The sequence below is a fragment of the Pholis gunnellus genome, assembly GCF_910591455.1.
Source record: "Pholis gunnellus genome assembly, chromosome: 1".
Taxonomy (NCBI): Eukaryota; Metazoa; Chordata; class Actinopteri; order Perciformes; family Pholidae; genus Pholis; species Pholis gunnellus.
The window spans coordinates 39807-66378 of record NC_136528.1 but is presented as its reverse complement, the minus strand read 5'-3'; the positions used below and the strand labels follow the sequence as shown (position 1 = coordinate 66378).

The 26572-nt window shown below is 46.1% G+C and overlaps 1 protein-coding gene across 1 annotated transcript in view; it reads left to right on the top strand.

Annotated features, from left to right (window-relative positions):
* cngb1a (cyclic nucleotide gated channel subunit beta 1a) overlaps positions 1 to 26572 on the top strand; it is a gene marked incomplete at both ends in the record, with an annotated part of 32386 nt that overhangs the window by 5402 nt on the left and 412 nt on the right. Inside the window, 28 exons of the mRNA XM_079160218.1 lie at positions 480 to 504; positions 587 to 650; positions 1610 to 1719; positions 1804 to 1891; positions 4200 to 4260; positions 4385 to 4412; positions 9320 to 9432; positions 10938 to 11035; positions 11155 to 11295; positions 11512 to 11553; positions 12181 to 12412; positions 13524 to 13551; positions 15117 to 15234; positions 15748 to 15849; positions 15930 to 16078; positions 18825 to 19049; positions 19740 to 19948; positions 20022 to 20072; positions 20160 to 20246; positions 20317 to 20381; positions 20873 to 20995; positions 22298 to 22439; positions 22534 to 22693; positions 23638 to 23735; positions 23813 to 23896; positions 24075 to 24193; positions 24849 to 24995; positions 26087 to 26273. Of these exons, the coding sequence (XP_079016344.1) occupies positions 480 to 504; positions 587 to 650; positions 1610 to 1719; positions 1804 to 1891; positions 4200 to 4260; positions 4385 to 4412; positions 9320 to 9432; positions 10938 to 11035; positions 11155 to 11295; positions 11512 to 11553; positions 12181 to 12412; positions 13524 to 13551; positions 15117 to 15234; positions 15748 to 15849; positions 15930 to 16078; positions 18825 to 19049; positions 19740 to 19948; positions 20022 to 20072; positions 20160 to 20246; positions 20317 to 20381; positions 20873 to 20995; positions 22298 to 22439; positions 22534 to 22693; positions 23638 to 23735; positions 23813 to 23896; positions 24075 to 24193; positions 24849 to 24995; positions 26087 to 26273 (3096 nt within the window). The remainder of the gene's footprint in view (positions 1 to 479; positions 505 to 586; positions 651 to 1609; positions 1720 to 1803; positions 1892 to 4199; positions 4261 to 4384; positions 4413 to 9319; positions 9433 to 10937; positions 11036 to 11154; positions 11296 to 11511; positions 11554 to 12180; positions 12413 to 13523; positions 13552 to 15116; positions 15235 to 15747; positions 15850 to 15929; positions 16079 to 18824; positions 19050 to 19739; positions 19949 to 20021; positions 20073 to 20159; positions 20247 to 20316; positions 20382 to 20872; positions 20996 to 22297; positions 22440 to 22533; positions 22694 to 23637; positions 23736 to 23812; positions 23897 to 24074; positions 24194 to 24848; positions 24996 to 26086; positions 26274 to 26572) is intronic.

The following is a 26572-nucleotide window of genomic DNA, read 5'->3' as shown; positions in this document are numbered from 1 at the left end:
CATTTTAGGAAATAGACTTCTTCAGAATGATACAACTCACAACAACCTTGAAGAATATTGATTCATCCCAAAAAGTCTAAAAAGTACCAAAAAGCTGAATAACTCAGAAAAAGTTATAATCAGTAATAATCATAAAAACTCTGGCGTGGAATATTTAATTTTAGTTTTCAGGATTAATCAAACTTATTTCACGAACCCTAAAATCTGAAGTCAGACTACACTAAAGAATTGTGGTTTTTCATTATTTAACAGACTATGTTAAGTTTAAATATTAAAACATGTTTAATAAGCTGTAGATATATAAAAAGGGTACTCTGGATCCTACACTTCCCATGATGCACCTTACCTGTTGAAAAGTTTCTAAAGCAGGCGTTCTGTTATGATGATGTCATAGGAAACCCTGATGACATCATAAACTTTAAACCTCCCACGCTCCCGGTCCACTGGTCATGTGACCTCGTGTGTTTGTTTCTCTTCAGGTGCGTCAAACAGCAGCTGCACCAGGTGAGAACCCGTCAGGATAACCAGCTGAGACCTTAAATGAATTAAACGTAGTCCATGAATCACTGGTTTCTCTCCGCTGCAGAGCTTCAGGTCGCTGTGGTGGAGGCGGGATCAACCCGAGAGGACAACAAGCCCCTCCCCCCCAGGTCTGTGTGTGTGTGTGTGTGTGTGTGTGTGTGTTAAATCTAATTCCTTATTAAGAGCTCACAGAATGTTTTCACAATCAAAGCGGTCAAAGTGGAACACCAGTCGGGTTGGTGTGATTATTGATGATTGATCAGAAGTGCAGACTGGTGAAGAACGTCTCCTGTCTCCTGTTGTAACCAGTAGAAAACGTTCACGTACATGAAGTTTGGTCTCAGCATTCAGAGCAGAGAGCTGCTGTAAAACCCTCGGGGGGGAAACATGAGGTTCAGTGTCTCACTCGAGGACACTTGGACACGTAGAACGTAGGAACCGGGATCAAACCTCCAACCTCTTGGTTAAAGGACCACCTGCTCTACCCACTGAGATCTTTCTAGACATCCAGACACCCTGGAGTTCCAGAACGTTTAAATGAACGTGTATCAGGGAGGAACATCCTTTCAACCTGTATTTAGACCAAAGAGTCATCAGCTGACTCCATGTTTTCAGATCAGATGGTGTTTGGAAAGACTTCTGACATACTGTCACGTTGATTTCATTATCACCTGATATCCACTCTTCTCCTTCCAAGAAGGAAGGTTGTTAAGCAGGAAACAGCAGGTAAATAATATCAGCCCAACAACAAGCTCAGTGATCGGATTAACTCTAATGAGCTGGAACCCTGGAGCCATTTGGAAACCAACCAAAACGTGTTTTTAGAAACAGCTGACTGTCTCAACCACACAGGGAACAAGTTGAGGTCTCATAGCAATGAGTCAGTATCTACTGACATCAGATATATATATATATATATATATATATATGTTTGTTTATTCAGAGGTAGAGGTACAATGTGATTAGAGCAGCAGACCTGAGCTCTGTCACAGTATTGTTTTGGTGGCCTCCTCCAGTCCATACATGGGTTTTTGGTCCGTAATGTATTTGTGATATTTGAACATGTTTGTGTTTGTGTGACTGACAGGATGATGGACTGGATTAAACACGGTTTAGAGAAGGTGGTTCCTCAGCCAGAGGTTCATGTTCGCTCAAAGACCGAAGTCAACGAGAAGACTGATCCGGCTCCAGCTCCAGGTCATCATCAAACTATCTCCACATGTATTCACCTCAGAGAGAATAAACTCCGCTGACCTGAGACTCTGCTGTTTGTTTCTACAGTAGAGGCACCAAAACCTGATCCGGCACCAAAACCTGATCCGGCACCAAAACCTGATCCGGCACCAAAAACTGCTGCTGACACTGAAAAGTTAGTGAATCTTTGTCAGCGGATTGAAGAACATTATGAAAACTATAATTCAAGAGGGAGATATTAAAAGATACTCGTAGTTGGTCCTAAAAGACAGAAACAGGATATTTAATCACATTCGGCAGCATTGTTTCTGAAATACAGTGAGTCAGAAACCTTGGTGTTATTTTGGATACTTTTATCCACATTACCAACATCATCAATACTGCGTTTTATTACCTTAAAAATATCCATCATCCTCCATCATCCTCCATCATCCTCCATCATCCATCCATCATCCATCCATCATCCTACATCATCCTCCATCATCCTCCATCATCCATCCATCATCCTCCATCATCCTACATCATCCATCCATCATCCTCCATCATCCTCCATCATCCATCCATCATCCTCCATCATCCTACATCATCCATCCATCATCCATCCATCATCCATCCATCATCCTACATCATCCTACATTATCCTCCATCATCCATCCATCATCCTCCATCATCCTCCATCATCCATCCATCATCCTCCATCATCCTCCATCATCCTCCATCATCCTCCATCATCCATCCATCATCCTCCATCGTCCTACATCATCCTCCATCATCCATCCATCATCCATCCATCATCCATCCATCATCCATCCATCATCCTCCATCGTCCTACATCATCCTCCATCAAGCTCTTCTAGTCCATGTCAATGATTCCTTCGGACGCTTTACCCCAAATGACTCCCGCAGGCTGTTCCTGCTGTTCCTGCTGGGTATGAACGTTAGTCCTGATGGGCAGGTGGCACCTTGCATGGTAGAACCTGTCATCAGTGTATGAATGGGTGTGAATGTGTGTGAATGGGTGCATGATGACATGTAGAGTTAAAGAGCTTTGAGTTCTTTATTTATTATCCATCCATCATCCATCAGACAGTGTATCCTCTGTCATGGGGGCAGCAGGGTATTCCAGGTGTTTTCCAGCAGGACATGCAGGGAAAAGCTCTAAAGGGAGCTTCCTCTTCACCACAACGGTCCGGTGCAACGTCTTCATCACTGCTGGCGCCGCACAGAACCGCCCGTCCAAGACCAATGACCCACTTTCCCGGCGAGGCTAAGCAATGTGATAATGCTGTTTCTCCAACACATGATCTCCCTGCGGGTCTGCAGTTCTCCTCCTCTGCTGAACTTCCTTGAGGCCCAAAGTCCTGATCCACAGTCTCCCTGAACTCCTCCCACAGCCGGGTTTTTGCTTTGGCAACCAGCTGCAGTCCTTTTGGCCGACCGGTACCAGTCTTCTGTTTCTCTTTTCAGACACACTTATGAACCGCTCTATGCTCCAACAAGGTGTTTGTTATGACCAGCAAAGAAGTCCAATAACAAACCAGCACAGGAAGGCTGTTCCTCCAATCAGCACCCTCCAGGTTACTCCATTATTGTCCATGTGAGCATTGAAGTCACCGAGGAGAACTGTAGAGTCCCCTTTAGAGGACAGCCCCCACCACATCAGCTCCAGTTCCTTCTCCACCAGAGAGGTGACGTTCTACGTCCCTAGAGCCGGTCTACGATGACGGGGGTCAGTACGCCTAGGTCCCCGCTTTTGGCTGCTACTTGGCTCACAATGCACCTGACCCAGACATCATCCCTGCCAGTGGTGGGACCCCAGGGCAGCGGTTCCATGTAGATCTTTGAGGCTGTGTGCTAAGAGGGACGCTCCCTCCCAGGTCTGGCTCCAGAAGGGGGCCCCTGTTTCCCTTTACCTGTGCGAGGTGCAACCACTATTTTCTGGCTGATTCATATCGGGTCAGTGAGTTGCTCTGGGCCCCTCCACAGAGACCACTTTGCTTTGGGAGACCCTACCAGGAGCAGGTTGGACTCTAACACGTTAAATGCAGGATTATCCAAACAGGATTAGCTCCAGCTCATTCAAAATGCAGCAGCCAGGCTCCCATTGGCTCCCGATGCAGAATACAGGATCAACTTTAAAATCCTGCTGATATTCTATGAAGCACTTCATGTTTTGTTCCTCAATACAATTCTGACTTCCAATCAGGCCTCTCAGGTCATCAGGCAGCATCCAGGAAACAAACCGTATCTCAAATCACTGGATGAATAAATACATCAAATATAAATACACGGGTAGAAACATAGAAACAACTCTCAGAACATCACATTAGCTAAACAGCTTAACATTTGCTAATTGTTTGTAGATATTTTACCCTCAACTACAAATGTATATGTAACACTGTGTACACAATGTGAAGGTGTTGGAGGATCGAAGGACAGATGTTTGAGGACATGTGGTTTAATCCGTCTCTGTGTGTTGACAGTATGATGGGATGGATCGTCAGCGAGTTTGGACGCATGTTGCCTCAGCCGGTCCAGAAGCAGGTATTACATTACATTACATTACATTACATTACATTGGGTAAGGTACGATTCCTCTCATACGTATGAATCCTCGTTAGGACGGCAGACCGAACATGTCGTCGTAATATTTGTTCTCCTCATGCAGGACGCAGACAGCGACGAGGTGCAGAACAGTGAGTAGAACCTTTTCTATCACATGAAGCCCACAATCAGCATCACGTTGCTTTGGTTTCTGGGTAATAATAATAATAATACATTTTATTTATTGAGCGCTTTTCATAGTTCTCAAAGACACTTTACATTGAAATCATCATATAAAAGAAAGCTATACACTAACATTTTAACGGAAGGTGAGATGGCTCAGAGAGAAAGGAGGCGTTAGATTACGGTAGATTACAGCAGTAACCAAAGGAGAGAGACCAGAGAGTTTGAAGATGTTCCAAAGAATGAACGGCAGGAATGGGAATGGCAGTTGTTTTAATGTCCTTCCTGTAAACAGCAGCAACACCCCACCCCCCCCCCCCCCCCCCCCCCCCGCCCCTCAGGACGAGGTTCATCAATGTATGTGAATCCTGTGGGAGTGGTCTGGTTTAGTGAGAAGTAGTCCATGTTTCAGTGAGGCAGAGGAATTCAAGGTTACTGTCCGTTATGATTTCATTTTAGAGAGTAATTCCACAGAGCTGTTAGTATACAAATAAAATATGCAGGTAATAAATAGATGCTGCACACACGGCTTCACTATGAATTTTGGACAAGAAGATGTTTAGAAATGCAGAGGAACAGTTTGGAGTAGAATCATTATCAAAAAGGGGACTAGAGCAACATTACATCACATTACAGTCATTAGACGCTTTTATCCAAAGAGACTTACAATCAGTGTATTCAACATCGTATTCAAGAGAACTACTCGTCACCAGAAGTCATGAGTTCATCTCCTTTAAACATCTCAGAGCATAAACCAGAGCAGACGTACAGAAACACACTAGCATGAACACAACCAGTGCTGAGAGGAAGGCTCAGGGTAGAGCTTCATGAAGAGGTGAGTCTTCAGCCTGATGGAAGATGGGCAGCGACTCTGCTGTCCTGACGTCAGTGGGGAGTTCATTCCACCATCGTGGGGCCAGGACAGAGAACAGAGACCGGGTCCATCGGCCACAGGGACCTCTGAGCGACGGGGAACCGATCGCCCCGAGGCAGCAGAGCCAAGTGGTCGGGGGGGTGTAGGGCTAGACCATGGCCTGGAGACAGGAAGGAGCTGTTCCTTTCACTGCCCTGTAGGCTAGCACCAGAGTCTGAACCTGTAGACTAGCACCAGAGTCTGAACCTGTAGACTAGCACCAGAGTCTGAACCTGTAGACTAGCACCAGAGTCTGAACCTGTAGGCTAGCACCAGAGTCTGAACCTGTAGACTAGCACCAGAGTCTGAACCTGTAGACTAGCACCAGAGTCTGAACCTGTAGACTAGCACCAGAGTCTGAACCTGTAGGCTAGCACCAGAGTCTGAACCTGTAGACTAGCACCAGAGTCTGAACCTGTAGGCTAGCACCAGAGTCTGAACCTGTAGACTAGCACCAGAGTCTGAACCTGTAGGCTAGCACCAGAGTCTGAACCTGTAGACTAGCACCAGAGTCTGAACCTGTAGGCTAGCACCAGAGTCTGAACCTGTAGGCTAGCACCAGAGTCTGAACCTGTAGGCTAGCACCAGAGTCTGAACCTGGATGAGAGCTCTTACAGGGAGCCAGTGTAGAGCACGGAGAAGGGAGGTTGTGGGAGAACTTGGGGCGATTGAACACCAGACGAGCTGCAGCTTTCTGGACGAGCTCCAGAGGTCTGATGGCCGACGCCGGAGCTCCGGCAAGTAGAGAGCTGCAGTAGACCAGGAGGGAGATGACCAGAGCCTGGATGAGGACCTGCTCCGTCTCCTCAGTGAGGAAGAGGAGAATCCTCCTGATGTTGTAGAGCAGGAATCTGCAGGAGCGAGTAACTGATGAGATGTTTGCTGAGAACGACAGTTGGACTGTTGGATTCACCAAACTTTTGATTAGCAACACTGTGAAAGGCCAAACCAGCTGAAATCAAATCAAATCAATCAAACATGACTGAGATTAATTTCTCTTTCTTTAACTTCCAGTGTTGAAACTTATTTAAACCATATTTAGAATATCTCCCCTTGCTGCAGTGATGTAGAAGTGTACTCCAGGTGTGTGGGTTCACTGTGGCAGCACTGCTGGGTGTGGTCCAGGTGTTAATGACTCCCTAACTGATTGGTTGGTTGGTAGATTGATGGGCTTTGCTAGTATTGATTGGGTTAGTGATGAGGCGGACTCTAACCGCGCTGCTCTTCTCCTTCTGTTTCAGGGGGGAAAGGCGGCAAGAACCCCTTAAAATAAAGGAGAAAGAAGAGCAGCACAGAGTCACTCACACTGACTGAAGGACAGACAGACAGACAGGTTCTACACAGCGATAAACAGATGCAGTGCTTTCAGTCTTTAATTCATGAACTTTGCTTGCTGAGGAAACTATAGGGATGAAATATAAATGATTTGTTTTTACACATATTTGAACATGTGTACATCTGGAAGATGATTGTCTGAGATCCCTAAATGAGTTTTCTTCAGTAATCTCTCTGGTTTTGAGAATAATGAACAAACATATATCTAAATCTAGATCTCTGTATCTCACAGAATGGATGATGACAAAGCACCAAGTCTTTCTTTTACACCACATAATAAACGGACAGACTGATGGAAACTCATATGAGCTATTAGTGACAGATCTGGAATCTGGGCTGCCAATAGTTTCTATTTAACAGACTTGCTGATGTATAAAGGCAGCTAATTAAGGATTGCAACTCACTAAAGCATTTTGCTGTATGTTTATGAAAATAAAGAAATTGGGGGAAAATTGGTGCAGTTTTTGTGTTGGTTTGTAAACCTCAATGTGCAGCGAATATAAATCAATCAATCAATAAGTCTATCAAACTATTATTACATGTAATGTAAACCTCCACAGTGTTTTACTCATTTTCATTTTAATGTATCTCTTAAGATTCAAAACAGATGAATTAATGAATTCTTTGATCAAATTATATTGAATCAGATTCTCATTTACTCCAGAAAATAGACAAAAGAATCATAAGTTCTCTTTATCTGTGACATGAATTCATCATTTCCAGTGTGGTTATGTATGCAAGAGACACGCACACACACCAGGCCATGGTCAAGCCCTGCACCCCCCCGGGGTCCTGGCCCCACTTCTGTCCTGGCCCCACGATGGTGGAATGAACTCCCCACTGACGTCAGGACAGCAGAGTCGCTGCCCATCTTTCATCAGGCTGAAGACTCACCTCTTCATGAAGCTCTACCCTGAGCCTTCCTCTCAGCACTGGTTGTGTTCATGTTAGTGTGTTTCTGTACGTCTGCTCTGGTTTCTGCTGTGAGATGTTTAAAGGAGATGAACTCATGACTTCTGGTGACGAGTAGTTCTCTTGAATACTATGTTGAATACACTGATTGTAAGTCTCTTTGGATAAAAGCGTCTACTAAATGACTGTAATGTGATGTAATGTAACGTGTATATATATATATATATATATATATATATATATATATATACACCTCTGTGGTTATGAGTCTTTTGAGCGCCTGGTCCTGTCCCACCTAAAAACCCTCCCTGACCCACTCCTGGACCCCCTGCAGTTCACCTACAGAGCCAACAGGTCTGTAGACGACGCAGTCAACATGGCCATCCACTTCCTCCTCCAGCATCTGGACTCCCCAGGAACCTACGCCAGGATCCTGTTTGTGGACCTCAGCTCTGCCTTCAACACCATCATCCCGTCTCTGCTGCATAACAAGCTCTCTCAGCTATACGTGCCCGACTCCACCTGCAAGTGGATCACAGACTTCCTGTCTGACAGGAAGCAGCACGTCAAGCTGGGAAAACACGTCTCAGCCTCTCGGACCATCAGCACCGGTTACCCCCGAGGCTGCGTTCTCTCCCCTCTGCTCTTCTCCCTGTACACCAACAGCTGCACCTCCAGTCACCAGTCCGTCAAGCTCCTGAAGTGTGCGGATGACACCACCCTCATTGGACTCATCTCTGGTGGGGATGAGTAGAGGATGTACTTCCTGAAGCAGCTGAAGAAATTCAACCTGCCAAAGCAGAGGACGGACTCAATGATGGCTGTGTAGAAGTGCACCATCATTGAGTCCGTCCTCTGCTCCTCCATCACGGTCTGGTACGCTGCAGCCACTGCCAAGGACAAGTTCAGGCTGCAGCGCATCATCCGCTCTGCTGAGAGGGTGATTGGCTGCAATCTGCCGTCCCTCCAGGACTTGTTCACTTCAAGGACCCTGAAGCAAGAAGGATTGTAGCCGACCCCTCTCACCCTGGACACGAACTGTTGGAGCCCCTTCCATCTGGCAGGAGGCTGCGGTCCATCAGGACCAAGACCTCCATCAGGACCAAGACCTCCATCAGGACCAAGACCTCCATCAGGACCAAGACCTCCATCAGGACCAAGACCTCCATCAGGACCAAGACCTACATCAGGACCAAGACCTACATCAGGACCAAGACCTCCATCAGGACCAAGACCTACATCAGGACCAAGACCTACATCAGGACCAAGACCTACATCAGGACCAAGACCTACATCAGGACCAAGACCTACATCAGGACCAAGACCTCACGCCACATGAACAGCTTCTTCCCGTCTTCAGTCGGGCTCGTCAACAGAGCCCGGGTCTCCCACTGACTGTCCTCCCCAGGACAATGTCCTACCGGTCACTCCCCTGCACATCCCCTCTAGGTTTCTTATTTCAATGAACTCGACACTTTTACACCACACTTACATCTCACTTGTTTATAGTTCTGTTATCTGTTCGTTATTTTATATTTCACTTTATTTTATATTTTACTGTACATTTTAATGTTTCTACGTTTTGCACTGCGTTGATTGTTGTTGATTGTTTAATGTTCTGCACCACCAAATTCTTTGTATGTGCAACATACTGTACCTTGGCAATAACCGGTTCTGATTCTGATTCTGATATATCTTCTGCCATGTGGCATTCAGTAAACATTGTACTGAAGCAGACGGACCTGGTGCTGGAGGACATGGGACAGGACGAGGACGAAGAGGTGAAGCAGAAGGAGGTTATAGACGAGTCACAGCAGACAGAGGATCTGGTGAGTACCGACCCATTCTGAGCATTAATACGGATCCAAAAATGCTAACGTGCTAATGGTAGTATGTTTATATATATCCAGAAGTTGTTAACATGCATGTTTTAATGTTAACCAGAGTAATTAGAAAGGAACTGTGGTAGTACCAGTGTCGGGCCATGAAACTAAGAATAGTACCACTGTAGTTCCAGACTTTAAAGGGTACTATGGTACTTCAGCAGCTACCACAAGCTAACACAAGGAGCTAGCTACTTGTAAAGGCCTAAATAAAATGGGTGTTTAAAGTCAACATATCATCATGCATAATTTGTATATCCTATGAAATGTTACTCTTCATTTTTCATGCATGTTCCTACAAAAGTCAGCCACACATGTCAATTTTTACTCATTATATGAATTTAGTCTTTTTAAAAACTTCTGTGTTCACATGAAACATCTCAGTTCGGTCTGTGCAACAAAATTTCGGACTTCGGTTCAGGAAAAGCAGTCGTTTGGGTTAAAATAACTGCAGAAGTGAAGTTACTGAAGTACACATAATAAAATAAACTTCTCGTTTCACATGAAACACCAGGATTAAGACTTTGGTACTTTAGAGCAGTGGTTCTCAACTGGTGGGTCGCGGACCCGTTTTCAGTGCGTTGCGGGCCTTTCCGTGAAAAAATAAATAAATAATAATCTTATGCTTTTATTTTGAAGGGGATTCTTTATGCAGCGGAGTTATTCACACTCCTTAATAACAGTGTTTGGCGTTAATGCCTCGTAATGCTAATAGACACATTTCACAGCATAGAAGAACACACAAAGTCTGTTTCATGCTAATTGAGCGAAACGCAAGTACGACACCGACATGGATTCCTTACGTTGAGGACAAAAGAGAAAAACCTCAGTGAGGTTAGTGCAGCGAGGTTCTGGCACAAGAAACATAAAGCCGTCAAAACTCAAGCGGCATTTGGAAACAAAAGCCCGTCTCTCAAAGATAAACCTGTTGAGGACTTCAAAGACGACTTCAAGACCGGAGGACGTCACACGAGTGTCTCACTGACCTGCAGCCGTGGACGTGAGAGACGTGTTGGATCAATCAAACTGAGAACTACACCTCTACACCTCTACACCTGTCACATGAATCAGTAGGCGGATTGAAGACATGTCAGATGACATCAAACAGACCACAGCTCCAATTTAGGCAAGTGGTCATTTTGCATTACAAATGGACGAATCTACAGACGTCACAAACAGTTTTAATCGTTTACATGAAGCATGTGTGACGGGGACAGACGGGAACAACTTCTCTGCACCAGAGCTTCCTGCTGCTACGCCTGCAGAGGACGAGTTCAGCTCAGGGTCAGACTGATCCATCTTCTCATTAAATAACTTTGAGGAGGTGAACATGTGGGTTGCGGCTTGTCATTAAGGGGTGATGGTGGGTCCCACAGTCAGACCAGCTGAGAACCATTTTTTGTCTAAAAAATGTCCCAAAATAAGAAATGTCTCTCTCCGGTTGGTTGCAGACAGGAGATGCAGCAGTGACCGAAGTGGATCAGGGTAGTCCACCGATGGACATCAAGACGGAGGCTGGAGACGAGGTCCTGGTTCACGTGGAGGACAGGTCACTGACCCTCTTTGTTATTGTTGGATGTGACACCAGCCAGGCTTTGTCTTTCCTTTGTTCAGACTCTACATTTAAAGTGTAATTCCCTGTAGTGTGGTGGGATCTGAGCTCCACAGACTGCAGCAGGACCGTCAGCTGGAGGAGGCCCGTGTGGCTGAGGAGGTGGCCAGGGAGGCGGCGGAGGAGGCGGTCCGACAGCTGGAGGTGGAGCATTCGGCTAAGATCATCGTAGAAACACTGCCGGAGTCCAACGAGCAGTAAGTCACATGAACACACACAGCTCATACAAACGTGTCCACAGTCATGTGGAACCCGTCTACGAGCTGTCAGCAGCTCAGAACGAGACACACCTGATCTTCAGCTTGTGTTGTTTCAGCCAATGCAGAAACAGCTGAAGTATCTCACGACATCGGCTGATTCTGAGATAGACTCAGTTATACACTAAACACTGTCCTGCTGTTTGTTCTCAACAGACTGCCCAACATCCTCGAGGAGGAAGACGAGGAGGATCCAGAGTAAGTCCATCTTCATGAACCTCCTGCTGCTTTAACGCTGATAGCAAACCGCTGCTGCAACTTCTGTGTGACTGAAAATGACTCGGGCACGCTCATCGTTATGTTTGTGGTGGATCCACCACTTTGGTCCACAGTGAAAGTATATTATGGGATGGATTGCTATTAAATTGAGCATAAATATTCATGGCCCTCAGAGGATGAATTGTATGGACTTTGGTAATCGTCTGATCTGGCAGCTCGTCATCTTCTGTTACGACGAACCACAAGAACAAACAGGACTCAAGATAAGGTGCTCAGGAGACAGGACGAGACCACGTTCACTCCTGACCTCTACATTCATGGTTACCAGATGATATACGACCTCTCCTCCTCGTCATCAGACCCTCAGAGTCTTTCTTGCTTTTTTAGAAATGTAGGAAATCAGTAACTGAAGAGAAGACTCGAGCCCTGAACATCACAGATGTGTATTTACCTTCATGGTCTCATTTTGCACGTCGCCTTCGTCTCCTCTAAATGTTCTTTTACCAAACCTGTCTGTGAAACCACCGTAACATGAAAAACAATGCTGTTCATGTTGCACCGAGGACACCAGGGGAAGGATCCATGACGTTTGCTCTTCTTCTCCAGGAGCCTGATGGACGTCTGTCCGGCTGACACCGCTCCTTCATCAGCACATGTGGATCCAGCATCGGAGAGGAGAGACCTGGATCCAGCATCGGAGAGGAGAGACCTGGATCCAGCATCGGAGAGGAGAGACCTGGATCCAGCATCGGAGAGGAGAGACCCGGAGAGTCCGGACTCCCAAACCATCACCCAACAACCGGAGTCCAGAGCTCCAATCATCACCATCACAGAGCAGGTGGATGTGTGTAACTCTGTGATGGTGTTCATTCTGAACATATGACTTCTTCTGTCCATCCTGATGAGCTTTAGGGGAGTTCTTCCTGTGTGAGGGTCAAAGGTCAGAGGAGTTCTTCCTGTGTGAGGGTCAAAGGTCAGAGGAGTTCTTCCTGTGTGAGGGTCAAAGGTCAGAGGAGTTCTTCCTGTGTGAGGGTCAAAGGTCAGAGGAGTTCTTCCTGTGTGAGGGTCAAAGGTCAGAGGAGTTCTTCCTGTGTGAGGGTCAAAGGTCAGAGGAGTTCTTCCTGTGTGAGGGTCAAAGGTCAGAGGAGTTCTCCCTGTGTGAGGGTCAAAGGTCAGAGGAGTTCTTCCTGTGTGAGGGTCAAAGGTCAGAGGAGTTCTTCCTGTGTGAGGGTCAAAGGTCAGAGGAGTTCTCCCTGTGTGAGGGTCAAAGGTCAGAGGAGTTCTTCCTGTGTGAGGGTCAAAGGTCAGAGGAGTTCTTCCTGTGTGAGGGTCAAAGGTCAGAGGAGTTCTCCCTGTGTGAGGGTCAAAGGTCAGAGGAGTTCTTCCTGTGTGAGGGTCAAAGGTCAGAGGAGTTCTTCCTGTGTGAGGGTCAAAGGTCAGAGGAGTTCTCCCTGTGTGAGGGTCAAAGGTCAGAGGAGTTCTTCCTGTGTGAGGGTCAAAGGTCAGAGGAGTTCTTCCTGTGTGAGGGTCAAAGGTCAGAGGAGTTCTCCCTGTGTGAGGGTCAAAGGTGAGAGGAGTTCTCCCTGTGTGAGGGTCAAAGGTCAGAGGAAGCCTTCTGAGGCACATGTGTGAGTTTGGGCTTCACAAAATAAAATGAGTTCATGAAACTTATTACATCCATTTGATAAGTAACATTTACACCATGAACACTTCTTCAGCTTCTTCGTCTTCTTCAGCTGATGGGGTTTGCTTGGTTGTCATGGAGATGAGCTGATGGGATGTCCTCCAAAGGACTTTATGTTCATAATATAACATAATATAACATATAATATATATACTGAACAAACCTTCTGCTCATAAAGACGTATAATAATGAAATGTGATGCTTCATAAAATAAGTTCACATTTTAACTTGAGTGTAAATGTTTTATTTCTTCTTCTTCTCTCAGGCCGACGCAGCAGACGGAGGATGTGGAGGTGAGATGAATATATTTGTTCCTCTCAAAGTCTCTGATTAGCTTCACATATGAATGTTTGTTTCTGTGTTTAAATGAAGGGAATAGTTGCAGATTCATGACGGATTTTATTCAGCTAGAAAACAACTGAAGGAATCAAATAAGATTTATAACTAATAACACAGCTGAGCTTCATGGACTCCTAGAATGTGAATCCTTCATTAAATGAGTTACATCGGCAGCTATTCAGTGACCTGTGAGCACTAATGATAAAGTGATGGGATTATAATAATAATATGAATGTCTGTTGATGTGTTGATGAGTCTCAGTGGATCAGAGAGGATCCGTGTTAGTTTGCTGCTGTTCTACTTGATGTTGTGGAGCTTCTGGTCTCCTCATATAGTTTGCTGCTGTTCTACTTGTCTTTTAGAGAGGACTTTATAAGCTTCCTGCTCTCCTCACACTAACGGTCCCAACAGGAACTCACGGCTCTCAGCTGCTCTTTGACTTCTGAATGTTTCTCCGTCCAGTTCCCGACGTTTGTTCTCCGATAAAGAGCTTTCTGCTTCGGTTCCCGCGCGCTGCTGAGTGTCTGGAGAGCTGCAGGAAGCTGATGCGTGACCACAACCTCGCTGCTCCCTCGCTGAACCCGCCGCCAGAGCTCCTCCAGCTGACCCGGGAGCTGTCGCAGCTCCCCGAGCAGGCGCGACAGTTCTGCACGAGCATCGTCAGCCGCTTCACGCGCCTTAACTCCACCTCCCAGGATCCTCAGCAGCCTTAACCCCGCCCTCCTCCAGCAGACCCGTAGAGAACCTTTAGACCCCCGTAGATCCAAACCTTTAAAGTGCCAAACAAACCAGCTTTATCCAGACCATCCCACATCCTCGTCCTCATCTTTCCCATGATGCTCTACTGCTCTGCTCTGCTTCACCGCCAGCCGCCAGCTGACCTCAGCTGACCTCACCTCAGGTGATCTAACAGGAAGTGGATGGTTGTGCTGTGCTCAGCTCTTTAGCTGTTCCCTTTGCTTCATCACTAGAACGAGCTTTACATCCCGACAACAAACAGACCACCTGATTTAAACGAAGCCTCAAAGCCACTCGTTTCCAAGTTAAACATGAAATTAACACAGAATTAACTGTAAAGCTGCTGGAACACACAAATACTAAAGCTGAAAGTGAAACAAAAGAGCAGCTTTTGAAATGATATTGAGTCTCATGTGAACGACAATGTTTCCAAGGATGTCCGAGCAAACGATGAGTCATCAGAGGAACGTCTGGGTCACGCCCATTTCTGGTGCTAAAGCTGTCTGGTGACGTCATCGTGGTGCTTGGAAATGATTTGGGAGACTTATTTTTAATATATATATATATATATATATAAGGCCTGCTAGCTATTAATCAGCTGAACAGAGAGCAGCTGTTGGTAACGTGCTCATTTGTTCTATATTTAGAGAATAACATGTTTGATTTGAAACCTGCTTGTTGTTTTTTTACCATCATGTCAACAGCTCGTTGAAGTCTGAACTCTCTCAAACGCAGAGAAGATGTGACGTGTAGTTAACAGATGTTCTGCTGCGTCCCTCAGGGCGCTGTGGTGGAGGTGTGGGCGGAGCTCCAGAGCTGAGGGTGGAGGATGTGGATCGGGATGTGGGGCAGGGAAAAGACCTGAACATCCCTAAAATGATCACAACCCCAGAGCTCAGGTAACAGGTCTTTGTCTGCAGCGCTGCTGGTCGGCCTGAGGGGGCGCTAACGATACTCCTTTTAGTTAAAGAGAAAAACATGGACCGATGAGTCCTGTTGGCCATGTTGGATCTTGGACTTGAAACTAGAGATTGAGACCCTGAACTCATGTTTACAATGTTTACTGAGGTAATAAATCAAGAGAGAAGTAGAGTCATTTTCTCATAGACTTCTATACAACCAGAGGAGTCGTCCCCTGGTGGACACTAGAGAGAATGCAGCTTTAACACGTGAAGCTCTGACTTCACAGAGGATTCAGTGAATATCAAGATTTTAAAACACGCCACTGCCCTCACATTCATCTTTATTATTTTTTGTTCAGGTCTTTGTTGTTCAGGTCTTTGTCTCCTTTCTTCATGTTTATGTCTTTGTGTTTTTTGTTTCCTTGTTTCAAGGAATCAAAAACCTTTTCAAAAGAAAAAAGAAAAGCTCTCTGCCTCTTTGTCCACATGTCCTCCTGTTGACCCTCTCAGTGCTGCAGGTGATCTGTCTGCCGATGAGAATGATGACGAACTGTCGAGAATCGGTCTGAAGACCTGGTCCAGTCAGGGAGACCTGCTGACTGCAGACCATGAGTGAGAGAAACCACACAGATGCACTTTGTCCTCCACCTCAGTCCGTTCCACATGCTCACTGTCCTGCTGTCGTCCCACAGGACGCGTCCTCTGTCAGCAGCCAGCGTCGGCAGTGTGGTGGTCCAAGACCGTCTGAGCGAGCTCGTCAGGCTGTTTAGAGGACGGACAGAGCGTCACAAAGACCGGCTGGTGGACCCGGACGAGTCTGAGGAAGAAAGTCCTTCAGCATGTAAGTGTCTCCATGTCGGTGTGTCTTTGTCTTCATGTCGTCGTGTCTGTGTCTCCATGTTGGTGCTTCTTTGTCTTCATGTCGTGTTTTTGTCTTCATGTCGTGTTTTTGTCTTCATGTCGTGTCTTTGTCTCCATGTCGTGTCTTTGTCTCCATGTCGTGTCTTTGTCTCCATGTCGTGTCTTTGTCTCCATGTCGTGTTTTTGTCATCATGTCGTGTCTTTGTCTCCATGTCGTGTCTTTGTCTTCATGTCGTGTCTTTGTCTCCATGTCGTGTCTTTGTCTCCATGTCGTGTCTTTGTCTCCATGTCGTGTCTTTGTCTCCATGTCGTGTCTTTGTCTTCATGTTGTGTTTTTGTCTTCATGTTGTGTCTTTGTCTCCATGTCGTGTCTTTGTCTCCATGTCGTGTCTTTGTCTCCATGTCGTGTCTTTGTCTTCATGTCGTGTCTTTGTCTTCATGTCATGTCTTTGTCTCCATGTCGTGTCTTTGTCTCCATGTCGTGTTTTTGTCTTCATGTCCTTGTGTCTTTGTCTCCATGTCGTGTCTTTGTCTCCATGTCGTGTCTTTGTCTTCATGTCCTTGTGTCTTTGTCTTCATGTCATTGTGTTTTTGTCTTCATGTCGTGTCTTTGTCTTCATGTCCTTGTGTCTTTGTCTCCATGTCGTGTCTTTGTCTCCATGTCATTGTGTTTTTGTCTTCATGTCCTTGTGTCTTTGTCTCCATGTCGTGTCTTTGTCTTCATGTAATCGCGTCTTTGTCTCCATGTCCTTGTGCCTTTGTCTCCATGTCGTGTCTTTGTCTCCATGTCGTGTCTTTGTCTTCATGTCATTGTGTTTTTGTCTTCATGTCCTTGTGTCTTTGTCTCCATGTCGTGTCTTTGTCTCCATGTCGTGTCTTTGTCTTCATGTCATTGTGTTTTTGTCTTCATGTCCTTGTGTCTTTGTCTCCATGTCGTGTCTTTGTCTTCATGTAATCGTGTCTTTGTCTTCATGTCGTGTCTTTGTCTTCATGTCCTTGTGTTTTTGTCTTCATGTCCTTGTGTCTTTGTCTCCATGTCGTGTCTTTGTCTCCATGTCCTTGTGTCTTTGTCTCCATGTCCTTGTGTCTTTGTCTCCATGTCGTGTCTTTGTCTTCATGTCCTTGTGTTTTTGTCTTCACGTCATTGTGTCTTTGTCTCCATGTCGTGTCTTTGTCTCCATGTCCTTGTGTCTTTGTCTCCATGTCCTTGTGTCTTTGTCTCCATGTCGTGTCTTTGTCTTCATGTCCTTGTGTTTTTGTCTTCATGTCCTTGTGTCTTTGTCTCCATGTCATGTCTTTGTCTCCATGTCGTGTCTTTGTCTTCATGTCCTTGTGTTTTTGTCTTCATGTCCTTGTGTCTTTGTCTCCATGTCATGTCTTTGTCTCCATGTCGTGTCTTTGTCTTCATGTCCTTGTGTTTTTGTCTTCATGTCCTTGTGTCTTTGTCTCCATGTCGTGTCTTTGTCTTCATGTCCTTGTGTTTTTGTCTTCATGTCCTTGTGTCTTTGTCTCCATGTCGTGTCTTTGTCTTCATGTCCTTGTGTTTTTGTCTTCATGTCCTTGTGTCTTTGTCTCCATGTCGTGTCTTTGTCTCCATGTCGTGTCTTTGTCTTCATGTAATCGTGTTTTTGTCTTCATGTCCTTGTGTCTTTGTCTCCATGTCGTGTCTTTGTCTCCATGTCGTGTCTTTGTCTTCATGTAATCGTGTCTTTGTCTTCATGTCCTTGTGTTTTTGTCTTCATGTCCTTGTGTCTTTGTCTCCATGTCGTGTCTTTGTCTTCATGTCCTTGTGTTTTTGTCTTCATGTCCTTGTGTCTTTGTCTCCATGTCGTGTCTTTGTCTTCATGTAATCGTGTCTTTGTCTTCATGTCCTTGTGTCTTTGTCTTCATGTCCTTGTGTCTTTGTCTCCATGTCGTGTCTTTGTCTCCATGTCGTGTCTTTGTCTTCATGTAATCGTGTCTTTGTCTCCATGTCGTCATAATTTTTGTCTTGACACAAATTGAAGTAAAGGAAAAGTTGACGTTCAGCCTCATTTCTTTCTGTGAAATCATCTCAATAATAAATAGAACGGGAGTCACTAACAGGCGGACGGCGGTCCTGATACGGTTCAGACGCCATTGTCTCCGGACCCAGGACCTAAAAGACATTTATTTTGACAGAGTTTTTCCTTCTTCACGGCTCTCGTTCAGCGGTGCAGGAAACACAGCGACCAATAAGCTGTTAATCACATCACGTGACGCAGCTCAGCCAATCAAATACGAGTATTCTGACACGTTTCCTGACTCCAGTGAGATGTTCACACTGTGACACACGGGAGAAGACGAGGAGAGTGAAGTAACAGCAGGAGAAGTTATTTTACATGACGACCTCCAAAGAGAGGAAAGTGGTCAGAGAGTCTCGACCCGTTAATGAGACTCTGATGTGTTCATTATTCACACAGACAGCTTCTCACCAGTGCGTCTCACATGTTCACAGACGTGACGGTTTTTAAAAGCCGTCACGTGAAGCGTCACTACGAGACAAAGCACATCGTCTCCGCTCACATCTGAAATAAACCTAAGAGCCCAAAATCATCAGAATCCCATGAATTGACTTCACAGCGATGACGTTAACAGAGAGAACAGAGAGAACTAGAGGTTCAATAAGCAGATGAAGACCACGCTCACTGACTCTCCTGTTAGAAGATGAGAAGAATAGAACATCATCGTATTGGTTCTTTCTGCAGCACCGAGCAAAGCTCCTCCTGCTCCTCCTCCTCCTCCTCCTCCAGAAGAAGAAGAGAAGGATGAAACCCCTCCAGCAGCAGAAGAGGAAGAGGAAGAGAAGGATTTCATGCTCCCCTTTGAACTTTTGGGACGTCCAGTGACGATTCCCAAACTGCCCCCGATGCCGGACTGGGTCCGAGTCCTGATGGAGTACCGCTTCCCCTCCAGCATCGACCCGTTCACCGGTGAGCCTGCACATATTCAGATGTTTGATGTTCGTTGGTGCTTTTTATTCTATGTTTATATAATATCTCTATCGTCCAGCTGTCCTCGTCCTCCAGAGTGTTGGGACGTGGAGTCAGTGTTCACAGTGAAACCTTTGAAAGATCAAAGCTGTCTGCTGCTTCAGCTTCATATGTAAAGATAGTTTTCTTATATTTGACATCTTAATCTTCTGGAGATATTATTGTCATGAGATGAAGGAGATTGTAATGCTGTGAAACTTGTCGTGTGTTTCTTTGAGCACCAGCAGTAAAAGTACTAATACCACAGCGTAGAAATACCCACAAGTAGAAGTCCTGCTTTCTAAATGATACTTTACGAAGCAGCATCAAAATATACCTAAAGTATTATGATGCAGAATAATAAATATGATCTAACTGATTCATTATTGTGTTCATCATTCAAAGGTGGAGCTCGTGTTAATGACTTCCTGTTCTGCTGTAATAACACTTTCATCATTTATTAGTAAAGTATCTGAAGCCGTCACATCAATGCAGTAAAACGTAGATTTGCTCTGAGATGTAGTGAAGGAAAAGTGTAAAGTAGCATGAAGTGGAAGTACTCAAGTACAGTAAAGTACCTGAAAAGACGTACAGCGTGAGTAAAAGTACTTGTTGCTGGTGTGACGAGGACTTCCTGTCTCCGTCTCGCAGATCTGATCTACGTCATCTGGCTCTTCTGTGTCGTGGCGGCCTGGAACTGGAACGTGTGGTTGATTCCCGTCCGCTGGGCGTTCCCCTACCAAACCCCGGAGAACATCCACCTGTGGCTGCTGATGGACTACACCTGCGACCTCATCTACGTCACCGACATCCTGCTCTTCCAGCCCCGGCTGCAGTTCGTCCGCGGAGGAGACATCGTGGTCAGTGGAACCACCAGAAATCAGATCAGATCTTCTGATTTCTGTTCTTTAACCCAAAACGTTTTCATTTCAGTGTGATAGAAAGGACATGAGAGAGAACTACATGACCACCGAGAGATTCAAGGTGAGACGCAAAGAGGTCCGAAATAATCCTCATAATATAAACACAAGTGTCTCTTTGATGAGGACTGAATCTTCTCTGGTGTCTCAGATGGACGTCCTCAGCCTGTTCCCCATGGAGATCCTCTACGTCTTCACCGGAGTGAACTCTCTGCTGAGGTTCCCTCGTCTGCTGAAGGTCAGCAGCTGTTCTGTGTTCATGTTCATCCTGATTGTGATGAAGCGCTGACTCATCTTTCCTCCCTCAGTACATGGCGTTCTTTGAGTTCAACGACAGGATGGAAGCCGTGATGAAGAAAGCGTACATCTACAGGTGAGGAGCCGCTGGGAACATTGACCGAACGTCAGTGGGTCAACAACACCTTTCACTTGATAAACTGGTCAATAACAAAGAACTAAACACTTCATGTGAATATCACAGTTCACTGATGGAGGAATGGATGTAACATCAACCCTCCGCCCGGTCTGACTATTATCAATCACAGCAACATAAAGCGCTGAGTCGTCTGTATAGAGGCTGATGAAGATCATGAAGAAGCTTTTCTGACGTCGTGTTTGTGTTTGTGCACATTGTTGAGATATTGATCTTTGTTTCTTTCTTCAGATGTCGTAAAAAGGGTTTTATATTTTCTATTATAAATGTTACAGGCAAAAGAGCACCATGTAATTATGCTGGTGTGTGTGTGTGTGTGTGTGTGCGTGTGTGCGAGTGCGCGTGTGTGTGTGTGCGTGTGTGTGCGTGTGCGTGTGTGTGTGTGTGTGCGTGTGTGTGTGTGCGTGTGTGTGTGTGTGTGTGTGTGTCAGGGTGATCCGGACCTCTACCTACCTGCTGTACTCTCTGCACATCAATGCTTGTCTCTTCTACTGGGGGTCAGACTATGAAGGACTGGGATCTACCAAGTGGGTCTACGACGGCAAAGGAAACGCGTAAGAATGTCCTCTGACCTTCTGGACCCGTGCTGCACACCTCTGTTCATACAACACGACCGGACATCCCATAATCACACATTACAAATGAGCCTCACAGAGCTCTACAATATGTACACATGTGACTTCCTGTCCCGGAACCCTCACATCAGTGATAGATGTCATGTGTAGAACAGCATAACAGAGTTACAACACATTCAATGTATGACAGAACCACGGCAGGGGGCAAGACCAGGTCCAGGTATAACCCGGATCCACAGGAACCTGTGAGGCAAGAAAGCACAGAGACTCTGGTGAAGAAGAGTCAATAATGAGCATTAATGGTGTCGGTAATATCAAATACTCTGAGTAATAATCTCTGAAGGTGATCCTTTATGGACTTGAGTCTCTGAAGGTGATCCTTTATGGACTTGAGTCTCTGAAGGTGATCCTTTATGGACTTGAGTCTCTGAAGGTGATCCTTTATGGGTTTGAGTCTCTGAAGGTGATCCTTTATGGGTTTGAGTCTCTGAAGGTGATCCTTTATGGGCTTGAGTCTCTGAAGGTGATCCTTTATGGACTTGAGTCTCTGAAGGTGATCCTTTATGGACTTGAGTCTCTGAAGGTGATCCTTTATGGGCTTGAGTCTCTGAAGGTGATCCTTTATGGGCTTGAGTCTCTGAAGGTGATCCTTTATGGGTTTGAGTCTCTGAAGGTGATCCTTTATGGACTTGAGTCTCTGAAGGTGATCCTTTATGGACTTGAGTCTCTGAAGGTGATCCTTTATGGGCTTGAGTCTCTGAAGGTGATCCTTTATGGGCTTGAGTCTCTGAAGGTGATCCTTTATGGACTTGAGTCTCTGAAGGTGATCCTTTATGGGCTTGAGTCTCTGAAGGTGATCCTTTATGGGTTTGAGTCTCTGAAGGTGATCCTTTATGGACTTGAGTCTCTGAAGGTGATCCTTTATGGACTTGAGTCTCTGAAGGTGATCCTTTATGGGTTTGAGTCTCTGAAGGTGATCCTTTATGGACTTGAGTCTCTGAAGGTGATCCTTTATGGACTTGAGTCTCTGAAGGTGATCCTTTATGGGCTTGAGTCTCTGAAGGTGATCCTTTATGGGTTTGAGTCTCTGAAGGTGATCCTTTATGGGCTTGAGTCTCTGAAGGTGATCCTTTATGGACTTGAGTCTCTGAAGGTGATCCTTTATGGACTTGAGTCTCTGAAGGTGATCCTTTATGGACTGAGAACTTCATGTCAGAGCTATGAAGCACGAGGCTGAACAGACGTGAATGGGTTTCTCACGTACTGTTGTTTTTCCTACAGTTATATTCGTTGTTACTATTTTGCCGTGAAGACGTTGATCACCATCGGAGGACTACCGGACCCCACCACCGTCTTTGAGATCTGCTTCCAGCTCATCAATTACTTTGTCGGCGTCTTTGCCTTTTCCATCATGATCGGTCAGGTCAGTTATTTATAATATTAATGATGATAACGTTCAACGTTACAAAGAACGTGTGAGACGTTGAGATGAAGGTATCTGTGTCTTTGTGTCTCAGATGAGAGACGTGGTCGGAGCGGCGACAGCCGGTGAGAACTACTACCGAGCCTGCATGGACAGCACCATCAAGTACATGACCTCCTACAACATCCCCGGAGAGGTCCAGCACCGCATCAAGACCTGGTACGACTACACCTGGAAGAGCCAGGGCATGCTGGGTAAGAGGAAACCTCAGTTTGTGTCCCAGTAAAAGAGTTCTTTCTTCAAAAAACAGGTGAAACAGGTGAAACAGGAGAGGAGAGGAGAGGAGGGGAGAGGAGGGGAGAGGAGGGGAGAGGAGGGGAGAGGAGAGGAGAGGAGAGGAGAGGAGAGGAGGGGAGAGGAGGGGAGAGGAGAGGAGAGGAGAGGAGAGGAGGGGAGAGGAGAGGAGGGGAGAGGAGGGGAGAGGAGAGGAGGGGAGAGGAGAGAAGAGGGGAGAGGAGAGGAGAGGAGAGGAGAGGAGAGGAGGGGAGAGGAGAGGAGGGGAGAGGAGAGAAGAGGGGAGAGGAGAGGAGAGGAGAGGAGAGGAGAGGAGAGGAGGGGAGAGGAGGGGAGAGGAGAGGAGGGGAGAGGAGAGAAGAGGGGAGAGGAGAGGAGAGGAGAGGAGAGGAGAGGAGGGGAGAGGAGAGGAGGGGAGAGGAGAGAAGAGGGGAGAGGAGAGGAGAGGAGAGGAGAGGAGAGGAGAGGAGGGGAGAGGAGAGGAGGGGAGAGGAGAGGAGGGGAGAGGAGAGGAGGGGAGGGGAGAGGAGAGGAGGGGAGAGGAGAGGAGAGGAGGGGAGGGGAGAGGAGAGGAGAGGAGAGGAGGGGAGAGGAGAGGAGAGGAGGGGAGGGGAGGGGAGGGGAGGGGAGAGGAGAGGAGAGGAGCACACCCCTAGTGGATGGGAGGAGTCATCACAACAAAGAAACAGTAACTGCAGCCGTCAAATAAATGTAGTGGAGTAAAAGTATGAATTAACATTTAAATACTCAAGTAAAGGAGCCTGAGAGGAGGCTTAGGGTTTGGACTGCTGCAGTTCTAGAATGATGGTTTTATCTACAGACACTTAAAGATTCAGAAGTAAACTTTGTCCCTGAATGTCTCGTGTTTAGTTCAGGTACACTCAGAGCTTTGTGATGTTTTCAGATGAACAGGAGCTGCTGGTGCAGCTTCCCGCTAAGATGAGGCTGGACATGGCCGTGGACGTCAACTACACCATCGTCAGCAAAGTGGCCTTGTTTCAGGTCAGAAGATAAAACGTTTAATGTGAAACAAAAGTCTTTGAACTTAAAGAAGAGCTGAACGCGTCTCTGTGTCTCAGGGCTGCGACAGACAGATGGTGTTCGACCTGCTGACGAGGCTCAAGTCTGTGGTCTACCTGCCCGGAGACTTCGTCTGTAAGAAGGTGAGAACACGGTGTGTGTGTGTGTGTGTGTGTGTGTGTGTGTGTGTGTGTACACTGTGATTTTGTGAATGTATTCTACAGCATCTGTGGCTGTTTTTGTTTGAATGCGTGTTGACCTGCTGTGTGTGTGTGTGTGTGTGTGTGTGTGTGTGTGTGTGTGTGTGTGTGTGTGTTGCAGGGGGAGATCGGTAGGGAGATGTACATCATCAAACAGGGGGAGGTTCAGGTGGTGGGCGGTCCAGACCTGCAGACGGTGTTTGTCACCATCAGGTCCGGCTCTGTGTTCGGAGAGATCAGGTCTGAGCTGCTTCCTTTCATCTAATAACTGCATGTTGGTTCTTCAGACACTAAAGGTTTCATCCCTACTGGAACACGTAAGCAGAACCACCGACAGGAAACGAGGATCAGGTGTAGGCTGGACCAACGACTCAGGATCTGGCCTAACATTAGTTGGAACCATTGACTCAGCAACTCAGGAAGTTGTCAGCTTTACGATCTGTACACATCAACATGCTCTGTATCAGGACTCACATCAGAACAGGAAACACTGTTTTAAAGACCCTTTGAGGCATCAGGCCGTGTAAAATGATTTAATGATGATAAAAACCAACAGCATTGAGTCAAAAACAGGACGGTGAACTCTGAGGAAACTAAGAATCAGGGCTGTCAGTCTCATAACACTATCGCCTACATTACCCACAATGCCACTCCTCCGCTGATAGATGTGTGGTAGATTGTGGTGTGTCTTCAACAGGCACTGACTCGAGTGACATCACTTGAGGACGTTTATCAGACACTAAAGGCTTTATTTTGAACGTATGCAGCAGAACTAGCACGGCACCAGTTTGAACATGTTTAGAGGATAAAAGAAACTTTTGTGATTTAATTGGACTGAAAGCAGTTTTCTCTGGAATCTGTGTGAGAGCTCTTTCTCTTGTCATCGATTGGTCAGTTTGCTGGCAGGAGGCGGGGGGAACCGACGCACCGCCAACGTCAAGGCGCACGGTTTCGCCAACCTCTTCATCCTGGATAAGAAGGACCTGGCAGACATCTTAGTGAACTACCCAGAGTCCCAGAAACTCCTCCGCAAGAAAGCCAAGTAAGACCGAGTCCCTCAGGAGCTGCCTGGCTCATGGGTCACAGTCCACTGAAACACAGTAGAGACACACAGGGAGTCAGCTGAACAATAAACTGAAAACCAAGATAATGTTTCAGTTCTATGTGAAATGAATCCATCTCGGATTTTAATGAATAAAACAATCAGAAAGGTAAGAAAGCCCAGCCTGTGTCTCTGTTCTTATAATAAGTTATACGTTTGATTTGTGACTGAGACGGAAGAACAAATCATCAACGGCTCAAGAGTGTTCCATCAGAAACATCTACAAATATTCAGCTGATACCAAATCAGAAGATATTTTCTTATTTTTCATTGAAATGAAGAACTTCTGTTTTACTCAACCTGATAGAAAATGAACTAAATAACAGAATATAAACATGTTCTCTACATGACCCGACTGTTACTCCACATCCTGACTGAAACAGGCTGCTCATCTCGACCCCAAAGGGAAGTAAGAACTCTAGTAAGTAGAAAGAGATTCAACCAGACAACAACGTGCCTCCAGCCTGGTGAGCACACAGTGATTAAAGCAGCAAACATGGAGGTGAAACGTGTTTAAGACTCAGTGAGGAAGCAGCTCACCTCACATCCCTCACAGGTAATGAGGAGAGACACCAGAGCAGCAGCGTGACAGCACGAGCTATTCACTTCCTGTCCGACCAGACCCTTCATCTCATTGGTTGCTTTGTGCACGTGAGGTTCTGAAGTGGGCGTGTCTGTTTAACCCGTTACAGAGACGTGACAGGTCTGTGATGACTAGTTCTGACCCTTCAGTAGATACACGGTTCAGGTTGTGGTCTCCGTCGCCCCCCTGCCGTCTGATCTGTGGTCCGTCCTGGACAGGATTATAATCTGTAATCTGCTTGGTGGTTCTGGCAGAGGATCAGCAGACTGATCCTCTGCTGGTCTTCCTGCTGTCAGTCATGGTGGGACAGCAGACTGGATGGATGTGCTGGAGCTGCTGTGTGTGTTGGTACGAGACCTCCGTGGTTTGAATGTGGTTTCTGTTTGTGTCCAGTCAGAACCAGCACCAACGTACAGACCGTCCTTGTTGTGTCTCTGTGTTTGTGCAGGACGATGTTGACGAAGGACAAGAAGCCAGAAGAGAAGGCCGGAGCTAAAGAGGCGACGCAGGTTATTCCCACGAGACCGGACACACCTGAACTGTTCAAGGTGGCCCTGAAGGTGTCACAGCAGGAGGGAATAGAGGGAACCTTCACCAAACTGAGGAGAGCCTACCAGTCCTCTGAGAGCCCAGAGGTGAGACACCGCACAGAGACACACTGACCTGGGCTCTCTCTCTCTGTCTCTCTCTCTCTGTCTCTCTCTCTCTCTCTCTCTCTCTCTCTCAATTCAATTCAATTCAATTTGCTTTATTGGCATGAACATTTAGAAACGGTATTGCCAAAGCATCACAAAAATTAAACATACAATAATATTAATAAACAATAACATTAATATACAATAACATTTATATAACATCTAGATTGATTATTCATTTTATATATACAGTATATATATATATATATAAAGTGTGTGTGTGTGTGTGTGTGTGTGTG